The sequence below is a fragment of the Triturus cristatus genome, chromosome 1_2 (assembly GCF_964204655.1).
Source record: "Triturus cristatus chromosome 1_2, aTriCri1.1, whole genome shotgun sequence".
In the NCBI taxonomy this organism is placed as follows: Eukaryota; Metazoa; Chordata; class Amphibia; order Caudata; family Salamandridae; genus Triturus; species Triturus cristatus.
This window is the reverse complement of record NC_140580.1, coordinates 925,634,426-925,656,813: the sequence shown is the minus strand read 5'-3', so window position 1 is coordinate 925,656,813 and position 22,388 is coordinate 925,634,426. Positions and strand designations below refer to the sequence as shown.

The 22,388-nt window shown below is 50.2% G+C and overlaps 1 protein-coding gene across 16 annotated transcripts in view; it reads right to left on the bottom strand.

Annotated features, from left to right (window-relative positions):
- The window catches only part of KIF1B (kinesin family member 1B), a 1,461,559-nt gene that overhangs the window by 295,101 nt on the left and 1,144,070 nt on the right, over window positions 1–22,388 (bottom strand). For all 16 annotated transcript variants that reach the window (XM_085609808.1, XM_085609814.1, XM_085609823.1 and 13 more), the window contains one exon: window positions 2,784–2,868. In XM_085609808.1, coding sequence (XP_085465934.1) covers window positions 2,784–2,868 — 85 coding nt within the window. The remainder of the gene's footprint in view (window positions 1–2,783; window positions 2,869–22,388) is intronic.

Below are 22,388 nucleotides of genomic sequence, written 5' to 3'. Positions count from 1 at the left end.
CTCACTAATCCACCCAGGGCAGGTAAATAAAGGACCCACAGGAGACGCATGCAGTGTGAGAACACAGCCGCGGATCCCAATAGACTTCAATGGAGCAAGTCGCGGTTGGAATAGGATACTTCAGGAGAGTCAACAAGCAAGTCACTTACATGGTAAGTAGTTCTAGAGCCAACACCCATAGGAGCACCGTAGTGCTGGAGTTACCTCACCCAGGGAAGCCGGGTGCATAGGTGTCTTTTGGTGTCAGGTCACGGCGTCGTTTTCAATGGGAGCCAAAGAAGACTTGCTGCTTGTGAAGACAGGAGAAGTGTCCGGTGGAATCCAAGGCTGGATTCAGAAGAAAGAAGACCTGAAAGCAGAGGAGACAGTGTTCAAAGTCACTTGCCTGTGACCCGGGGCCAGGAAGCTGGATGCCCACAGTAGTCGGGTGATTTCAGGTGATCACGGGTGTCTTGACTCTTCAGCCACGAGGTCCAGGAGGCGTCGACGACGACCAGGAGCTGAACTCGGCGTGTCCCACGAAGTCTGCAGCTTACTGAGGTGTCGGCAACCGGATTGTAGCCAACAAGCCTTGGCAACAGCAAATCTCGTGGAAAGTGAAGAAAGTCAGCGGTGCAGACCAGCAAGGTCTGAGGGACTCACCCTAGCAAGGGTAAGTCAGGGCAGGCCTGGAGCAACCAGGGGAGCCCTTTGGTTCTGTAGAAAAGTCTTCTGGGGACCCACAAGCCATCCAGCAAGGGATCGCAAAGAGGCCTGGGGAGGACTCACTCACCAGGAGCCCACGGTCACTCGGGACGAGGTAGGCCTCTGATCTTCGGAGGAAATCCTGCTGGAGGCTTGGGCCACACGTGGTCCAAAGCACAAGTTCGTAGAACGTCGTGAAGGGGTTGCACTCGACAATAGTGCACGGTACCCAGGTATTGCTGTTCCTCGTCACTCGTGGGGTCCACTTGCCTCAGCTTCGCTGGGGACTCACGATGGCCTTGGAGAAGTCAGGAAATCCACTTCCGGGGCTGCAGGGACTTCGGACTCCGGCAGGGGCGAGAGAATTTGCGACTGTTGATGCAAAGTATTGGTGCCTGCCAAGCAGGGGAGTCACTCCTTGACTCCAAGGGAGATTCTTCAGTCTTCCAAAGGTAGTGGAACGTCGAAGGTCCAGGATTCTTCTTCAGAGCGTCGTCCAGGGATATCTAGTTTGCAATGGCAAGGGTTCCCTAACTTATACTACAAGGAAGGGAGGGACTAGCTCTATGACCACTCCTATGGGAGGGTCAGGGGAAAGGGTGGCTACACCCACTTCCCTTTGTCCAGTTTCGCGCCAGAGCAGGGTCTGGTAGCCCCTGAACCGGTTTGATCTGGCACATGCACAGAGGAGTCTACTGCTCCCCCAGTGCAGGACTTCAAAGCACTCTAGGAGTGCACCCACCCTGCCCCAATACACTAAATCCTGTCTGGAAGGTGGTTACCCTTTCCTGTGACAGGATGCCTATTGTTGGGCCTCCTTCCTCCACTGCGAGTTTCGGTCAGCAGCAGGAGGGCAGCCCAGTGTCTGTGCTGGTGGCATCCATTTTGGGATGCCAGGGCTCTTCAGGATTCTACTGTGTTTCCACAGTGGGTACATGTCTATCCCTCTAGAAGGGTGGGATCATACTCCCACACCAGTTACTGGTGTGGGGGTATGATTCCAAAGCATTTGACACCAAACACAACATGTTTTGATGCAGCCATCCCAAAGTTAGCATTTACCGCTAGGTTATAATGCACTTAAGAGTATATGGTTTAACCGCATCCACAAACAGCTACAGAGAATGGACTCCGAGAGCTGCAGAGGGGCCCTGCTCAGGCAGAGGCACCCCCTCACATGGAAACCAAGCACCCTGCCCTCAGGATTGATAGGGCCTGCCTTAGGGGTGACTGATAGGTTTATATGTGTGTGCAGGTAGAGATATAGGGAACCTATACCTCAGTGAGGAGTGCTAACACTACCTCACCCAGGCTGCAGTAGCAGGCCTGTGGTGTCAGATTTAGTCTGCTTCCCAGGGGTGGCATAATACATGCTTCAGCCCCTGGTAGGCCTGTGAAGTACCTATGCCCTTGGTACCTAAGGTACCATATACTAGGGGCTCAAAAGGTACCACAGTATCCAATCACTAGTGCATCTAATATGCACTCCAAGTTGTTTAGTGAGAACAGAGAGGCTGGGGCCCTGATTAGCAGGGACCCAGCCAGACTATAGCCAGAAACCAGTGTAAACATCAGAAAAAAAGTGGGAGCAACATAAGTGCAGATCCTACTCTCCTACAATGGCCTTATGCCGAAGTTTTGTGATTTCAAACAGAAGGGATTAAAGGAAACAAGACAATATCAAAAAAAGATATGCTATCTGGGGAGAGCATCACATTAGTAATACAGTCGGATAAAGAGAAGCAAAATCTGATGCTCACCAATAAGCAGAAAAAAGGGAACTGGTGATGCAGAAACGGGGGGTTCGAATATGATGCACACAGGCATGCATAATACTGGCATCCAAATCTCCCACATTAATAGCTAAATAACAGTTTTCAACCTCATCATGAGTTCCAACAGTTTGTGAATGAGCCAGGAAATAAGAGCATGTAATACATAATCTTTGCAAATGTTTGATGAGTCACAGTAATTAAACAATACTGCACAAAATCCAAAAGGCGAACAGGTAATTCTCTGAAAAGCAAGTGCAGCTGCCACTGCTCCAATGCACAGTATAGCGCAAGACTCTGGTATTTTGGTGCAGGATTAACACTCACCCACGACCAACTCACGAACGTCCTTCCAATGTAGTTCGTTGCCACGCTCGTGGATGATTGTGACAGTGATTCTACGTTGGATACCCTGCAAAAAAAACATATCACAGAATCAAATTGCTTTCCCACATTGGCTTAATTAGCATGCTAAAAACAAAATGTAAAAAACTCATTTTGCAAAGATCCGTGGGCCCTTCAGTCGCAGTGTATACAGTAGCCAAGACTTTGCACACCACTATGAAAAAACACAGGGCCATCACTACTCAAAGAACAGCAGGGACCATGCCCACTTCACAGAGAAAAGCTGGGTCCTTGCACAGTGCAGCGAATGGGCAGGGGCATCAGAGGAGTGGTCTGCCAATGTTTACTTTTGCATGGTGTGGCAGGGGAAACAACTGAGCCAATTATAGACACGCAAAATATAAATAAATACTGCAGGTAAGGGCAATGACTAAGACACAGCTATCCTATGCCCATCACAGGCTCGTACATTTGGTCCAAAAGCAATGTAACGCACTGTCCAAAGCTTAATAAAAACCTTATTTCCATATAAGGTTCCAAAATTCATAGATGGACTGATGAGATTTACTAAGATTTTGTAAATACGCATCCCAGGATTATATGCAGTATTAGTATTTTATCTTTCGAACCTGTCCCTTGAGACATACATACTATTTAAAATAGAACTAGGCCGAACATCCTCGAAAGAGTCCTTAAAACAGAGAAAGTTCCACACATCAGTGGTATGTGCGCGGGAGGGGGGATGAGTTTCAAGACTAACATCACTCAAAAGCTTAGAAGCATGCAGCCAAGAAAGAAGAGGTGGGAATTTGGATTTCTTCACTTCGTGCCACCAAAATGAGCAGCAATCGAAGAGCAGATCCCTTCACAATCTTCATCATCACCACCCACATCACCTTCTCTGAAACAATTAATGGAGGTCTTCCGGTGTATGTCAAAATGTATCAACCAACAAATGGAACGATTAATCATCTAAGCACAAAAAAGCTATTCTTTAGAGGGACAATATGGGGAATAGATATACGTGCTATGCCTAAATGTTCATCAACAGTTGAAAAGTAGAAACAAAAACACTATTAAGATAACATGAAGACTTGACAAGTCGTATAGAGCATTTAGAAACCAGATAACAGCCCGAGAGATGATGATCCCACTTACTTTATGGATTCTGAAAATGGAACTCTGCACCGTGGAAAATATGACACCGTTAACATTCTTTCTGGTGGATAGTCTCCTCCAGATTCCTTACAGGAACCCCTTCCTAGGTTCCAGACCAGATCTAACAGTGTTACGTAATCAACACTATCTGGTGCTTGTGGGTCCACATTGGTGTTGGGTGAAAATTCCCAAAAATCTATACAAAATGTGGAACCTGCATTTTGCATTATTGTTTAGCATGACATGCATTTGAGTGTTCATTTTTGGGCCCGAGGATGCATTTTTGGCTAAACCATAATAGATTAAGTGACACAAACATTTACTCTTGTTATGTTATTTGGCTGCTTTCCTGTGCTATTGCAAAATTATTTTTACCCAAACAGAAACTCAATCATATGATGTGGTGGAAGTTCAGGCATTTCACGTAACAAGTGTAATGTGAAAGCCAATACTTAAGTAGAGACAGAAAAGATGGGTCTCCAGGGGCAGGTGCATATCTTAGCGCTATGGATCTATTCTGTTCTATTCAGGTATGTTTTTAGATTTTGCCTTATACCCTTTATTGAAGTTGTGAAAGCTTCAACAAAATTAAGGAGAGATTCTGCTTGAATTGGAAAAATCTAAAACATTTGCGAGGATGTTAGTTGTCAAATCAACTGAAGGCAAGGCCAATTGCAAAACATTTAAAGATGCTGTATTAGGAAGAAATATGAGCCAGAGTAAAATTTGGAGCCAGATTAATATCTACCTCTGGGGAAGTGTCCAGACCACTACCTTCTTGTAAAGTACTGTAAGACTCCCCCAATGACCGAGCAGAAAAGATGCTGTCATGGTTATCACCAGTATATTTGTGTGATATTGAGTCAGAGCTACGCTAAAAATTCAACTGGTACAAGACTGTTGAATCTCTGTACATGGTTGCAGTTACTCCTCCCTCCTGAAGTCTCTGGACTTTTCTTCTAGGGCAATCAGTCTTGTCTGGAGCAATTGGCACAGTTGGTGGAATCCGAATTGGTGCCAATGTCAAAATTGGTACAGGTACTGTAGCCGGCATTGAGAGCAGTGCCAGTATAGGTATCGACCCTGGAATAACAAAAGGTTCAACTACAGAGACACTCTAAGCCAGGGGAGAACCCGCAGGTGGGAAACCGAGTGGAGCTCCAGATGGACCAACGGGCATACACAAATATCCCACATTACATGGAGGAATGTGGAGGGATCCATACATAGCACTGGAAATTCTAGGTATGCCAGAAGAGAAGGGTGCAGAGGCAGCATCAGAGGAACCGGAGGCTGAGGCACCAATATGGGCACCAGTAGAGCCAGTGAAGGAGCCTACAGTGAGTGGATCACTACCAATTCAGGCTCAGATGAAGATTTCTGAGATGAAAATGACTTACCTCTGCATTTTCATTATCACACAAATTAGACCTTTTCTTCTTTTTGGTGTTTGCTCATTTCTTTTGAAGATTTGGAAGAAGAAAAATGAGACCCATTGAGCTGTCCCTTCCCCGAGTCATAAACAACTTTGTCCTCCCATACATTAAAATTTTAGGTAAAAGACTGCTGAATTAGGGCAGGACCTGGTGTTGTGGTGGATTGGTGGATAACCTAACACCATAGATTGTCCTCATGTGGATTTGTTAGAGACATTTGTGTGTCACAAGTGTGTGACAGGGCTTGAAGCCCTAACTCTGCACTGAGCTGACATTTTGAATTTCTGAGGTAAAATCCTCTAAGAGAAAGGCACTCTGGATCTGCCTTGAAAGGCACGGAAAAAGGTACTGCGGTTAGTGCACCAGTCCGGGTGCTGTGTAGGCACCAGTGATGTCACAGAGGTGTTATGCCTAACATGGAGCCAGTGTCCCCTACTAGTGTCAAGGAGCTATGCATAAAGGTCTCTGTATCCTGTCTGATGCCTAGTGGATATTCACAGGTGAGGAATCTGCAGGCAGAAGCACCCATCAGAAGTTGTTCCTCAATCAGCATTAAGGGACTCTGCCATCACCAGCCAGTCATCCAAGCATGCCAACACACAGACTCCTGACTATCTCCTTGAAGAAGCTACAGGTGTCAACACTTACATAAAAACACAATGCACTGATCTCAGCTGAAGTGGCAAGACCAGAAACACAGAGTGTAGGATTCCCATGGTAGGAGAACTGGAAGTAAAGCAAAGCCAACCAATGCCTGGCATTCAGGGCCCGCTGAACTTGTGATCCAGAAGGACTCCCAGATTCCCATCTTTTTTGAGGACCAAGAACGTAAAGCGAGTTAAACCCCATGCCCCTTTCTTCCAGAGGCACTGATTTTATAGAGAACAAGTTACTTCCGCAATTCTCTTTCTGGTGAATAGTCTATCTAACTTCAGATTCCTCACCGTATGAATATACCCTGGTGCCAGAATCAATCTGGAATTTTACATAGTAACTTCTGTAGGACATCAAGCAGGTGGCACCACCGGCCTCCTTGGAGACATTGCACCACCTCGGGAAGTGACATAGCATCCTGCATATTTAAATTAGTACATCTGGAACTCTTTGGAAGCCTCAGACTGCTAAAGATTTCTGCATAGTCTGCACTTTTTGAATAGATACCAAAGCAGTACCTTCCAAAAAGGGACTCGTCTGAAGAGAGAACTCGTGTCGAACATTCCTGCAGGACAGAGTGGGCAAAAAGGCACTTTCTCTGGACCTGACTGGCTAGCCAGTAGTGATTGTCTTGCACAGACACCCATGTAGGAGCTTGACAGATTTCCGGTACTAGAACAGCACTTTCCAATGCCATCATAGTAGTGTTGGCCTCGTTGGAACGAGTCCGTAGGTCCTCAGAGGTCACCTTCTTGGCTAAGGCATTGCATGTTTTCATGCACAGGGCGATCCACCCATACAGAGGTCTATTCTGCACTGCCCTGACCTTCGCACCAGCAAAGCCTACAAAAAGCTAGTCATCAGCTAGGTACTCTGCACACAACGTAAAAATGAGAGTTCATTTCAGGTCCAGTCAGTTTTGCTTCGTGAACATATCGATGGGCGCTGCATGCAAATGCAGAGGTAGCAGCTTTCGGCTTGGTAGAATGAGTATGCAGTTCGTCCCGAAGCTGCTTTTTTGCCAATATGTTACAATCTTTACGCAGAGCATGATCCAGTGAGAGATTGCCCTCTTCTGCACTGCCTTGCCTCGCTCCAGAGAATCCCACAAAGAGCTGATCATCCACCCAGTGTTCTTTGAAATGATCTATTTAAAAACTTGATGCTCTCTTGGGGTCCAAGCGTTGGAGACTCTCCTCCTCTCCAGAGGGGTGAGGCAGTAAATAGAATGCCTGCAGGATGATGGTTTGATGTGGCACAGTGTCACAACTTTTGGAAGGAAGGATGCCAGAGTCCGCAGAACCAATTTGTCTTGGAAGAAGGTAGTGTATGGTGTATTGACACCGAACTTGAAGCTCACTTCATTGCTTTGCCAAGGTGATGGCAACAAGGAGTCAATCAAACAGCAGTTATAAAGCGCCGCTAATCACCCGATAGGGTATTTAGGTGTTTGCAAGTTTTGGCAGCTCATTTGAAAAGCCAGGCCTTTAGAGCCCTATGGAATTCCGGATGTGTGGTGATAGTCTGGAGCTGTCTGGGGAGACTGTTCCAGGTTTTTGCTGCCATGGGGGAGAAGGATCATCCTCCACTCTGCTTCGGTGGATGCGAAGAATGTGGGCAAGTGATAGGGAGGCAGAGCGTAGTCTTCTCGACGGTTGGTGGAATTTCAGGCAGTCGTTAATGTAGGTGAGTCCTTGGTTGTGTAGAGCCTTGTGTGCGTGGGTCAGCAACTTTAATTGGCCTCTTTTGCACGGGGAGATTGTGGAGTTGCCTAAGGTGTGATGTGTTGTGGAATCATTACGGAAGGTCAAGGATGAGTCTGGCTGTAGCGTTCTGTATGGTCTGAAGTCTTCCTAGGAGATGTGTGGCAATTCCTCCGTAAAGGGGGCTGCCGTAGACCAGTAGGCTGGAGATGAGGGTCTGTGTCACAGTGCATCTCGTGTGCAGGGGTAGCCACTTGCAGATCTTGGGTAGTATGCATGCAGTGAAGAAACAGGCAGAAGAGACTGATGAACTTTGATTTTATGGTGAGCATGTTGTCACTGAGGATTCCAAGGTTTCTAGCATGTTCAGAGGAAGTGGGTGCAGATCCTAGTTCTGAAGGCCACCAGGTGACGTTCCATGTGTGGCTGCTGTTGCTGAAGATCAGCACTTCAGTCTTGTCTGTGCTCAGCTGCAGGCAGTTGTTTTTCATCCAGTCAGCGACGCTTGTCATGCATCTGTGTAAGTTGCTTTTGGTGATGGTGGGGTCATCGGTGAGTGAGAGGATTAGTTGGGTGTCATCTGCTTAGGATATTATATTGAGACCATGGGATCTGATGATATTGGCTAGCGTGGTGCTGAGGAAGGATCCTAGGACCCTGCTGGTGATATTTTTGGGTCAGGAGGTGAAAGGGGGTAGGAGTAACCTCAGAGTCTGTCCCGTGAGGAAGGAAGAGATCCATCTGAGAGCGTCTTATTGGATGCCGATGTGGTGGAGTATTTTGGTCAGTGTGTGGTGGGATATGGTGTCAAAGGTTGCCAAGAGGTCCAAGAGGATCAGAGCAACTGTTTCTCCTCGGTCGCAGAGGTTTGGATGTCATTGGTGGCTGCATCAGGACGGTCTCTGTGCTGTGATTGCTACGGACGCCAACAGTCTTAATGGTAGAGAGCCATAAGGGACAGCTGTGAAAAGGCTTGAATGGTGTGCACATCACATAAGACCGGACCAGATTAAGGTCCTATTCTGGCGTGACAAAGGAAAAAGAGGGAAACATATGTTGAAGCCCTTTAAGAAATTGCATCAAAACAGGTAACTTAAACAATGAGGGCTGATCGGGCAACCGTAAGAAGGCCAAAAGATAACCCTTAACTGTGCCCAAAACAAAGCCTTGCAGAGCAAGAGACAGAACACACAACAAAAGGTCAGATAACTTAGCCTGGAAGGTGTCAATCTGGTGCCTGCCAAGCCAAACCACAAATCTGTCCCAAAGACAAGCATATACAGTTTTTACTGCAAGATGCCTTGCTGCCAAGATGACCTCTGGTGAAAGGTTAAAGGTGTTCAGCAGTCACTGCTCAATCTCCAAGCACAAACGTGGAAATTCTGTAACAGCAGGTCTTTCCAGAAGGGTGACTTGATCAGAGGACATATGCTCAGGCCCGGTTCTGGATACCGAACTCTCTGTGACCAATCCGGAGCAACTTTAATACCTTAGGCCTGGACTATCCTGATCTTCTTACGAAGCCAGGGCAGGAATGGTACCGGCACGAAGGCAAACAGCAGCCCTGAGCTCCTACTTGAGGCAGAACATATGTCCGAGTAAGAAAGGCCTTGGAATCTCCATTGCGCAGAAGTGCTGATATTATATATTTTTGGCAGTGGCAAACAGATCGAACCAAGGGTCTATGTATTTGAGGAAGAGACCTTACACTACCTGTGTGTATGTGCCATTTGCGAGCCACTAGGAGCAGAAAGCTGAGCTCCTCTGCCCTTACAGTCAATGATCTTGGCAGGTAGTTCACCACCAGGAAAGTTCCTTGGTGGTCCAGTGCAAAGATGATGGCACAGGGACCGCGAAACAACCCCTCACTGTTTGTTGCAGTATCGTATTTGGTGTTGTCCGTTTTGGGGTTCTTTAGAAGACTCTTTGGGATTTCCCCCTTTGTGCACCACATCTTTTCCTTGGGGGAAGTAGTAACCCCTTTCCTTTGGTCAAACCCTCCTCAGGTCCTTATGGACACCATTATTTTGACCTAATGGCCAGCCTTGTTCACCAGCTCTTGGGGAGAGACTAACTGTAAGCTCACTAACTACTGATGCAGTTTTCTGAAGTACAAATTCTTAATAGATGCTCAGTCATTATCAAATTATAGAGCCATTCATAGTCGTGCACCGTACTGCCTTTTAACCAGGCACCTAATGTTTTGCCTGAGAAGTCCACTAAATCTACCCAGGACTGACTTGAGATTTTGTGAGTCTCTCTGAACTTAATCCTACACTCCTCAGCGGGGAGTCCATAGCCCTCAATCAGGGTATCCATCCTTCATGAGGTCACAGGACTCAGCATTTTCCTCATCTAGTGTAAGGAGTCTATTCCTGCACTTTCCTGAGAATAACTCACAGTAGAGAGCACCAGTGTCTCTGGTGTAATTGCCTCATTTTACAAGCCCTCTCAAAGGCTGTAAACCACTTTGTGATATCATCACCCTCAACATATTTGGCACAATACCTTTGGGGATTTTGGGATCTAAAGTGTCCTTTGTTTCCTAATTTAGTTTGTTGCTGTCACCACTCATGGATTCTACACCCATCTCGATCCTTTCTTTTCTACAGCCAGGATTTTGCTGCTCTTTTGGCTAGTCTCTCAAGAATTATTTCTTCATCATCTAACTCTTCTCTGAGCCTTGAGTTGCCTGACTAACCCCCAGTAAGGAAAGGCACTCGATGTACAATTCTAGGGTAGATGTGCATGGTACCTCATCACCTTTTCTAGTGAGTTTATGGGGCAATCTCCTAGAGTACTGTCCTCACTGTCATGATCACTGTCCACCTCCTCTTCCAGAGGGGTGTCAGGATATTATGTTAAATGGGTTGCATCAAACTCTGCAAGGAGCTCCTGGAGCTCGGTTTTTGTAGGGTGTGAGCCAGTTTTGATTTTGCTGGGTATATAGAGGTTCCTTACCAGCTTCAAACTAAGTTGCAGGTAAGGGGCCAGGTGGAGCTCCTGGACTATGTCCTCTGGGCCAGACATTTTTAGCACAGTTGAGACCTTTTAGAAAATTACCAAAAATGTTTAATAGACTCTTTAAGGCCTAACTGACTAGTATACTTTTTAGACCTCTAATACAATGGACTGGGGGACTAAAGACAAGGCCTAACAGTTTAAATTAGAAAAAAATAGAACAAAATCAAAAAAAGTTGAGGAAATAGGTTTGACTAATGTCAATTGCAAATTTCTTCATGCAATCACCTGTTGACAGAGTGGCATCAGCAAATGCAAAGTCTTGTACCCAACTGCTGAACCATCAATGTAGGAAGCTGCCTTTTTATGTGGTAGTGCCAATGTAAGAGCACACCATGCAAAAAGTACAGACAACCCTTATTGGTTTACAGGGCTTAAATTAATAGTCCAAGGTGCTCTATTTGTGCTAGTGTGGCCAAGCAGCTTTGACTTATTAGAGAGTAGTGTTAAGCCTTTGTTATACACACAGTCAATACATGAGACTCACTCAAAATAAATCAGAGATCAATTTAGAAAAACAACTAAGATTTGTATATATTTTTTGGGCGCAGAGGTGTTTGGTCCGGTGGGTCGCTGTAGGTAGAGGCTCTCACTTAGCTTTGGTGACTTGGGAGAGGAAGAGAAAACAGGGCAGCAGGGTCACTTTTGACGAAGGGCTTGTGGATCCTAAAGTCCTTTGACGGCAGGTGGGTGTCATCAGTGTCCGGACTGGACACACAAGTCTTGGTAGATGCAAGGGCTTCGGTATCCAGGGTATTGGTCCCGAGAGGCTCCTAGACGGGTCAGCATCTCAAGACATGGTGAAAGTGATGGGGTTGGCCTCCTGGATTCATGAGAACCTCTTCCTGGAGAGTTGCTTCCTCGGTGGGCCCAAAGGCCAGCAAGACAAAGTACCAGGTAAATGCTGATGGTGCCTGCATGTGCAGGGGGATAGCTCCTCCACACCAAGGTAGATGCTGCTTGGTTGTTGAAGGGGAGAACAGTCCTCCCAGGGTTTGGGGAGGCTGTTCAGCATCAGGACCAGTCAGTCTTTGTGATTGTCATGGTACAAGCAGCCAGGCAGGGTTTGGTGCCAATCTCGGTGCAGGACCTGTGTTCTCTTCTTTGTCATTCCTTTGGTTCCCACTCAACGAATAGGAGTTCCGGTGTCATGGGGAACTCTAAATACTGAACCTAGGGGCATTTAGGGTAGTGTAGGGTAGTAGCCAAATGGACTACTTACCCCTGGGGTGATTATAACACCGATATGTCCACTCCCTGTGGATGGTGGGAAAAATCCTGACCCGAGAGTTCCTAGTTTCATCAAATTCAAAATGGGGAAATCCTTACTTGGCTGTCCACTAAAGCTGGCCAACATTAGGGGTGTGCCTGCCTGAAAGTGCAACACGCCCACTGACTATCTAATTTCCCATCGGCTCTGGTGCCAAATGGGCCCCCAGGTAGAGGGTGGCGTTCCCCAGGTCAGAGTGAAGCCGTTGTTGAGTAGCAAAGGCAGCAGAGGCTTTAAAACCTCTGGCCTTGACATGCTAATTCAATAGCCATCCTGCTGGAGTAGTTGTGAGATCACCTACCGGAGCAGGCATTGCTTCTGACCTCAGAATGCAGGCTCTCACCTAAAGGGGGTCAGAAACTCATCTGTGGTAGCAGGCTGGGGGATACCAGTCAGCCAGCACACTAGAGGACTTGCTGGTTTTCTGGGGCACTTCTAAGATGCCCTCTGAGTGCATGTCTTAATAAATCTAGTAGTGGCATTAGTACAGATTTATTAGGGCAAAGCATTTGACACCAAACACCAATTGTTTTGGTACAGCCATCCTGTAGCTGGGTAAGTCGTAATGACCAGTGCCTAGCACGCCTTTAAGATGGTTGCCTGATCACTTGTAATATCTAATAACGGAACTAGATATCACAGGGACCTATCTGCTCATGCAGATGTGCTCTCACATATAATATAATGCAGCCTGCCTTATGGCTCTAAGGCCTGCTGTGAAAGTGACTTAAATGTAGTACATGGAGTGTACATTTGAATGGCACACAGGGAGTGTGCCATGTCGTGTTTTCAAAATGGTTTGCGCCATTTCTTTAACCTGCAATGACAGTCTGCATGCAGATTGGCGTGGGTCCCTTCGGGTGGCATCTTACATACTGCAGCCCATAGGGACCATCTTTGGTACCCATGCCCCGGGCACCAGGGGTACCATTTACTAGGGACTTACAAGGTGCTAAAGTCTTTGCCAATTGGGTTACAATGAATTAGTCATTGACCTTGTTTTAAGGGAAAGAGCACACGCACTGGGGGCCTGGTTAGTAGGCACCCAGTGCACATTCAATCAAAAAGCATTAGGACTAAGGCAAAAAGTAGGGGTGACCATGCCCGAAAAGGCAGAAGGCACTGTTCAAACAATCACATCAATGCGCTGGTGTGCAGCAGAAATAACCAACATGCCTTACAGTCAGGCTTGAATTAGAGAGGTCCACGACGGAGGAAAATTTGCCTTTATTTGTGAAATTTCCTGAAATATTGGTATGGGTCCTGATGAGGATTCCAAGCACTCCTAAGACCTGTTTATGCGTTTTACATTCCTATAATGGTGAGAGAAAGCTGTTGACCACATCCATGCAATTTTGTCTGTGGTGTTTCTCCTTCTATGGCTTGTAGAAGGAGTTTTACATTTTGACAGAGTATCAACTTTATTTTTTGGAGATAAAATAAATGTAGGTATCCCTCTCCCTAATTGCCATGGGGAGAATTTGGAAGCACATGTCATAAGACTCCTCTAACAGGAGGTTGCCTCCGTTGTGAATTAAAAAATACTGATAAACATGGAATAAACATGGTTTAGTTGGAAGAAAACTGGAGTTTGGTTTTCACTTGAGTAACTCAACAGTATGGCTGAGCTGCTTGTGACTGGAGCGAAATGATGCACCAGCCGGTTTGGATCTCTACATGTGCTATTAGGACAAGAGCACACATCATGCTTGCACGCATAACTTTTGCCTTTGAGCATTCTCTAATCATGCTAAAATTGTGAAAAATTGGTGTGCATGGACTCACTATTTAGTGATATTGTCAATTGTTGTGCCACAGTCTATTTGCACTCAGATGTCGAACTGATAGCAGAATAGCAAAATGCAATCTAGTAACAGAGGCTCCTTGGGGACATGGAGCTATACTAAACGACAGAGTAATTTCATAACACTGAAGTATGAAATCACTAAATGTAGAGGATGGTTTTCAAAAAACATATTCATACTTAGAATGTGCATTTTAGTTAATAAGTGTACTTCCACGTTATTGTTATTGCTCACATTATTGATTGGATTCGTTTTTTCAAGAAACATGTTCGTACGATTGTGGTCTGTGTAGGTTCTTCATGTTATTTGTCAGTTTACTTTTTGTTTAACAAAGTCAGTCACATGGTTGGGTTCAATTAAATAGGTCGCAACTGTGGTGACTCAAATGGGTTTAAAACACACAGTTTGATTTATTTTGTGAACATCTTCTGTTGGTTGCACAAATGTGAACTGAATAAGTTAAGCAGACTATTGTTGGCAATGAGGAATGGGAAATTCTACTTTTACATCCGTAGCACAGTAAGTTTGAAATAAGGTTTATGATGTGTTTGGCATTTTTATTTGAGTTCAATATGTGACTCTGTTTACTTTGAATTTGCAGCGTTACAGCATGTATAATTTGGTGCAGCAGCACGCATTCATTCCATTGTGTTGTAAGTTAAAGCCTTGATGGGCATGTCTGCAGCATTTAAAGCTTGGAATGAAGTTGCCTCCGTTGTGAATTCAAAAATACTGATGAACATGAAATAAGGAAAATGCTACTTACCAGTATGCATCTGTTCTTGGCGAACAAGTTACTTACCTTCGGTAACGATGTATCTGTAAGAAACATTAGTTAGTTAGATTCCTCACCTTAGAATATCCCCAGGCGTCAGGCTGGATCCGGAAAGATTTTTGTAGCAATACCCCTTGCGTGTCGCTAGGCGTCGTCTGCGGCTCCGCGTCCGTCGTTGGCGTTGTGCACCGGAATGACGTCGGAGTACTTAGACGCCGCCCTCGCGCGCTGACGTCAGTTCTTGTTCATACCTTTCTGCGCCAGGAACGCAGAGCCATGCAAGAGACCGACACTGGTGCCAAAAAGTCTAGAGCCCTGAACAGGATGACCTTAACCCTAGATGTCGGTTCTCAGAGCGGGGAGGATGGGTGGGTCGGTGAGGAATCTAACTAACTAATGTTTCTTACAGATACATCGTTACCGAAGGTAAGTAACTTGTTCATCTGAAAGAAACACGTTAGTTAGATTCCTCACCTTAGAATAGATACCCCAGCAATACCAACCCCGGCGGAGGGTCTGCGAACCAAGATCACACCAGAAAGTCCTGGAGAACAGAACGGCCAAAGAAGCCATCTCTCCGGACTTGGCTGTCCAGGCAATAGTGCTTGGCGAACGTGTGCAGTGAGGCCCACGTCGCCGCCTGACAGATGTCCTGCAAGGGAACTCCCCGTCCCAGGGCAGTAGTCGCCGCAGTGGCCCGGGTGGAATGGGCTCTCAGTCCAACAGGAGGGCCCTTTTTCGCCAAGGAATAACAAACCTTTATACACAATACGACCCACCGTGAGATGGTCCGCTTGTGTACAGCCCTCCCCTTCTTAGCACCTACGTATCCAACAAAAAGTTGGTCGTCCACCCGGAACTGTCTGGTGCGGTCCAAATAAAAGGACAGGATGCGGAAAGAAGGTGGGCAATGTGACCGATTGCCCGATGTGAAAGGGGGTCACCACTTTTGGAAGAAAAGAAGGACGAGTCCGGAAGACAACCTTGTACGGATGAACAGAAAGAAAGGGAGGCTTAGATGACAGAGTCTGGAGCTCACTCATCTGTCTAGCCGAGGTGATAGTACCAGGAAAGCAGTCTTAAGAGACAGAAGACGAAGGGGACAATTGTGATGAGGCTCAAAGGGAGCGCACATCAGAAAGGTCAAGACAAGATTCAAATCCCACTGAGGCATTACGAAGGGGACAGGAGGAAACATGTGAGTAATGCCTTTACGAAAACGCGAAACAGGGGACTTGAAAAAGAGAAGGCTGATCAGGAAGCCGCAAGAAGGCAGAGATGGCAGCAAGATAACCTTTCAAGGTGCCCAGGGCAGAGCCCTGCTGGGCCAAAGAAAGAAGAAAGAGGAGAACCTCAGAAAGGGGATCCACAGCCTTTGCTGTGCACCATGCCACAAATTTGTTCCACCGGCAGGCGTATACCGTCTTTGTGGAGGGACGCCTGGCTGCCACAATGATATCACAGACTTCAGGAGGCAAGTCAAATGGCATCAACTGCCGCCGCTCAATCTCCACGCATGGAGGTGGAGGCTGGACAGGTTCAGGTGGAGGACCGTCCCCTGCTGCTGCGACAGAAGATCCTCCCGAAGGGGCAGACGTATCGGAGGATCGGTCAACATACTGAGTAGCTCGGGATACCAGTACCTTCGTGCCCAATCCGGAGCCACCAAGATGACTTGGGCCCGGTCGTGCCTGATCTTCTTCAGCACTCTGGGCAGAAGAGGTATAGGCGGAAAGGCGTACAACAGACCGCAACCCCACTCGTGACGAAAAGCGTCGCCGAGCGAGTGCCGCCTTGGAAATTCCAACGCGCAGAACTGCTGACATTGCGCGTTCTTTTCGGTGGCGAATAGATCTAACCAAGGCTCTCCCCACTGCTAAAAGAGACCTTGCGCCACTTCGGAGTTCAGACGCCATTCGTGATCCATCATGCACCGGCGGCTGAGTTCGTCTGCTCTGGCGTTCAGAGAGCCCGCCAGATGTCGAACCACTAGGGTGACGCCCTGGTGTTCCAGCCACGTCCAGAGGCGCAGAGCCTCCTGACAAAGGGTCCACGACCCCACCCCGCCCTGTTTGTTGCAATACCACATGGCGGTGGTGTTGTCCGTGAACACCTGCATGACACTTCCCCTGACAGAGGGAAGGAAGGCTTTCAGTGCAAGTCGGATCGCTCTCAACTCCAACAGGTTGATGTGGAGACGAGACTCCGCCGGAGACCAGAGCCCTCTGATCTCCGCCTCTCCCATATGGCCAACCCATCCCAGGAGGGATGCATCCGTCACTACGACATGCTCCGGTTGGGGAAGGGAGAGGCTCTTGCCCTTGACCCAATCGCGGTCCGTGAGCCACCACTGCAACTGCCGTGCAGTGCCCTCCGAGATCAAGACATGGTCTGACAGGTTGCCGTGATGCTGGGCCCACTGAAACTTCAGGTCCCACTGCAGAGCCCGCATGCGCCGCCTGGCGTGATGCACTAGTAGGATGCAGGAGGCCATCAGCCCAAGAAGCCGCAACACTAGCCTGACCGAAACCCAGGATAGAGGCCGAAAGATGGGAATCCGGGCCTGAATATCCCGGACCCGCTGTTCCGGCGGATAGACCCGGAACTGCGCCGAATCGAGAACCGCTCCGATGAAGAGGAGCTTCTGAGAGGGACTCAAGTGTGACTTCGGCACGTTGATGGAAAATCCCAGCAAATGCAGGAGATCCGCCGTAGTCTGGAGGTGGGAGACGACTGTCTGGGGCGAGCCCGCCTTCAACAACCAGTCGTCGAGATAGGGGAAGACTGGAACCCCTGATCTGCGCAGATGAGCTGCGACCACCGCCATCACTTTCGTGAACACCCGAGGGGCACTGGTGAGGCCGAAGGGGAGCACGGTAAACTGAAAGTGCTCTTGGCCCACCGTGAACCGCAGGTAACGCCGGTGGGCCGGCAGGACGGGGATGTGGAAATATGCGTCCTGCAAGTCCAACGCTACCATCCAGTCTCCAGGGTCTAGGGCAGCTAGAACCTGAGTCAAAGTTAACATCTTCAACCTTTCCTTCCGGAGGTAGGCATTGACGTTCCGGAGGTCCAAGATAGGGCGTAGGCCCCCTTTGCCCTTCTTGGGAACCAGAAAGTAGTGGGAATAACAACCACGACCTACTTCTGGGCTCGGAACGCGCTCGACGGCCCCCTTAGCCAAGAGGGCCGAAACTTCCTCGTGGAGAAGATTCAAATGATCCCCCGAGATACGGTGGTGCTGCGGTGGCATGGCTGGAGGGGTCGTCTCGAAGGGGAGGGAGTAGCCCCTTCGGACGATTTGCAGCACCCACCTGTCCGATGTGATGGACCGTCAGTGGAGCAGGTGATGGCGAACTCTGCCGCCCACTGGCGTGGAATGGGCCTGAAAGCTCGGACTAGGAAGGCTTTGAGGCGGATGCTGCCGGGGTGGATGTGGGCTGACCGCGTCGTCCTCCAGAACCGCCTCGGCGGAAACCACATCCGCGACCGCGCGCAGGTTGGTTCTGCGGCTGGTGGCTAGGCGCACGGGAGGAGGCACCCCTTCCTTGGCCACGAAAGGCGGAAGTTTGCGACCGCGGGGCCGAGAGGCCCAAGGACTTGGCCGTAGCCCGGGAGTCCTTAAAGCGATTCAGCGCACTGTCCGCTTTCTCGCCGAAAAGGCGAGTGCCATCAAAGGGCATGTCCATGAGGGTGCTCTGGACATCGCCCGAAAAGGACGTGGACCGCAGCCAGGCGTGACGTCTAAGCGCCACTGAGGTAGAAATCGCCCTACCCAGCGAGTCCGTAGTGTCAAGCCCACATCGGATAGCATGTCGCGCTGCATCCCTCCCATCAGCCAGAGCCTGGGTAAGTCGTGTCTGGACCTCCTCCGGACACAGGGGCAGCGCGTCCTCCACCGTATCCCACAGAGAGTGGGAATAACGGTCCAAGAGGCAGGTGGTGTTCAAAGACCGCAGACCCAAGCTAAGGGAGGAGAACAGCTTTTTGGCGAACTGTTCCAGCCTCTTGGAATCCCGGTCCGGCGGAGCGGTCGGGAAGGAGGATTGGGAGGTGGAGGATTGGGAGGTAGAGGCCTGGATAACCAGGCTCTCGGGGGTAGGGTGTTGGGACAGAAAACTGGGGTCGCCCGGAGCAGGGCGGTGGCGCCTGGCGACGTTCCTATCCACAGGAGGAACTGTGGAGGGCTTGGACCAGGTGCCCTGCAGAACGTCAGAGAGGGCCTCATTGAATGGCAGCAGAGGCTCAGTGGAGCTTGCTGCAGACTGAAGCACCTCAGTGAGGACGTTAGTCCTCACAGCCACGGCAGGTAGCTCGAGCCCAAGGGCTGCGGCCGCCTTGCGCAGCACCACAGAGAAAGCAGCACCCTCCTCCGAAGCCACAGTCGGAGGAGAGATGAATCCAGTGTCCGGAGAGGTATCCAGACCACTGGCCTCCCCCAGTTCATCTGCCCAGTCCTGTGACAGTTGAGCCTGAGCGGCCATAGGATCCTCGGATCCCTCCCATTCGCCCCCATCATCCGATTCCTGGTATGCAGGAGGAAGGATCGGAGCCGGGCGATAGACAAAATGTGTCTCCAGCGGCGCCGAATGCGGCGTCCATCGACGCCGTATCGGCGCCGGGGCTGAACCAGGGCTCGACGTCGAGTGGAGTCGGCGTCGGAGGTGGTACCGATGTCGACGCCGGCGGAGGAGGCGTGACGAGGTCGACCGGCGTCGGCGGGGACTCGGGAACGGGTCCCTCGGGCGCTTGCGGCGTCGAGGCCGGAGCCGTCGACGGCGCCGGAGCCGCCGGCAGGCAAGGTTGCCCAGTTGGGTCCGCGGGGCCCGAAGGCGCGCCAGCAGGCGTCGACGGCGGAGCCAGGTTCCTCATGGCCGAGAGGAAGGCACTGACTTCCGCCGGCATCGCGTCAGTCCCAGGGATAGGTGGGTATGGGGACTTGCGCGGTGCCTGCGGCTCCGCCGGAGCCGCGGGGGTGGAACCACCCTGACCCTCGGCCGAGTCGCTCGACCGGCGAGGGGAGTCCGAAGAGCGGTGTCGCCTCTTGGACTTCTTGGAATGCTTCGACTTACCCGAAGACTTGGATCCCGACGACCGATGGTGATGTCGGCTGCGGCTCCGCGACCGATCCTTGGACCTCCTCCAGGACCGGGATCGAGAGGCGAATCTCGAGAAGCTTACGGGACCGCTCCCGTCTAGCCTTCGAGGTCAGGGCCTTGCAGTCCGAGCACGACGCCGCGTCGTGATCGAGGCCCAAGCAGTAAAAGCACCGGCGGTGATGGTCCGTAACCGACATCAATCGGTTACAGTCCGTACAGGCTTTAAACCCAGGCATCCTACCGGCACCGGTGTCGAGACACGATCAAAAAGGATCAAAAAAGTTAGTCAAAAATTGACTAAAGGGGTAGCTCTCCCGGATCTGCGCTTACTGGCGCGGAAAAAAGAAGAACTGACGTCAGCGCGCGAGGGCGGCGTCTAAGTACTCCGACGACGTCATTCCGGCGCACGACGCCGACGACGGACGCGGAGCCGCAGACGACGCCTAGCGACGCGCAAGGGGTATTGCTGACGAAAAATCTTCCGGATCCAGTCTGACGCCTGGGGATATTCTAAGGTGAGGAATCTAACTAACGTGTTTCTTTCAGATGGCCTCTTTGGCCAAGAGGGCCGTAACTTCCTCCCGCAGAAGATTCAAGTGATCCTCTGACATACAGTGGCACTGCGGTGGCATGGCTGGAGGAGGTCGTCTCGAAGGCGAGGGAGTAGCCCCTTCGGACGATTTGCAGCACCCACCTGTCCGATGTGATGGATCGCCAGTGGAGCAGGTGATGGCGAACTCTGCCGCCCACTGGCGTGGAATGGGCCTGAAAGCTCGGACTAGGAGGGCTTTGAAGCGGATGCTGCCGGGGTGGATGTGGACTGACCGGCACATTGTCCTCCAGTACCGCCACGGCGGAATCCACGTCCGCGACCGCATGAAGGTTGGTTCTGCGGCCGGTGGTTAGGCGGATTTGAGGAGGCGCGCCTTCCTTGGCCACGAAAGGCAGAAGTTTGCGGCCGCGGGGCCGAGAGACCCAAGGACTTGGCCGTAGCCTGGGAGTCCTTAAAACGAGCCAGCGCACTATCCGCCTTCTCACCAAAAAGGAGAGTGCCATCAAAGGGCATATCCATGAGGGTACTCTGGACATCCCCCGAGAAAGACGTGGACCGCAGCCAGGCGTGGCGCCGGAGTGCCACCGTGGTGGAAATCGCCCTACCCAGCGATTCCGTGGTGTCTAGTCCACACCTTATGGCATGTCGTGCTGCATCTCGCCCATCAGCAAGCACCTGGGAGAGACGTGTGCGGTCCTCCTCCGGACACAGGGGCAGCACGTCCTCCACCGTATCCCACAGAGAGTGGGAGAAACGGTCCAAGAGGCAAGCGGTGTTCAAAGAACGCAGGCCCAAACTCATGGAAGAGAACAGCTTCTTTCCGAACTGTTCCAGCCTCTTGGATTCCCGATCCGGAGGAGCGGACGGGAAGGAGGATTGGGAAGTTGAGGCCTGGATAACCAGACTCTCGGGGGTGGGGTGTTGGGACAGGAAACTGGGGTCGCCCGGAGCAGGGCGGTGGCGCCGGGCCAGGTTCCGATCCACAGGAGGAACTGTGGTGGGCTTGGACCAAGTGCCCTGCAGAACGTCTATGAGGGCCTCATTGAACTGCAGCAGAGGCTCTGTGGAGCTTGCCGACGGTTGAAGCACCTCTGTGAGGATGTTAGTCCTCACGGCCACAGCAGGCAACTCGAGCCCCAGGGCTTCGGCCGCCTTGCGCAGCACCACTGAGAAAGCTGCACCTTCCTCCGAGGCCACAGTCGGTGGAGAGATGAAACCAGCGTCTTGGACTTCTTTGATCGCTTCGACTTACCCGAAGACTTCGAGCCCGAAGAGCGATGATGGTGGCTGCTGCTCTGCGACCGGTCCTTGGACCTCCACCTGGACCGTGAGCGGCGCGGATCCGAGTGCCGAAGCTCGAGAAGCTCACGGGACCGCTCCCGCCTAGCCTTCGAGGTCAAGGCCTGACAATCGGGGGACGACTCCGCGTCGTGGTCGGCCCCCAGGCAGTAAAGGCACCGGCGATGGTGGTCCATCACCGACATCAGTCGATGACAGGAGTCACAGGCTTTAAAACCAGGCATCCTACCGGCACCAGAGTCGAGTCGACAGAAGACTAAAAAGAGTCAAAAAAGTTTAGTCAAAAATTGACTAAGGGGTAAGCTCTTTCCGGATCAGAGCTGTCTGGCGCGGAAAAAAGAAGAACTGACGTCAGCGCGCGAGGGCGGTGTAGGAGAGTAGGGTCTGCAATACTATGATCACCCAGATTTTTTGCTTTTTGCTTCATTGGTTTACGACTTTCCCTGGCTGTGGGCCTGCCAATCAGACCCACAGCCTAGCTGTTCTCTCTCGAAATTAACACACATGTACATTAGGTGCATCCACTAATTGGAACTGGGCCGCCTTATCAGTCCCTGTATCAGCATACCACAGGTATCCAGGGCATCGGTGTACCCAGGGCCTACCAGGGGCTGCAGCATGTATTATGCCACCCCTGGATGGCCGCCCAAATCTGACACAACTGGCTGCACGACAGCTGGGGCAAGGTGGTGTAATCACCCGTTGCTGTAGGTGTAGTATTCCTATACCTAACCCTAAAATGGACACATGGATTCCTATCAGTCACTCCTATGGCAGGCCTTATCAATCCTGAAGGTAGAGTGCGGGGAATCAT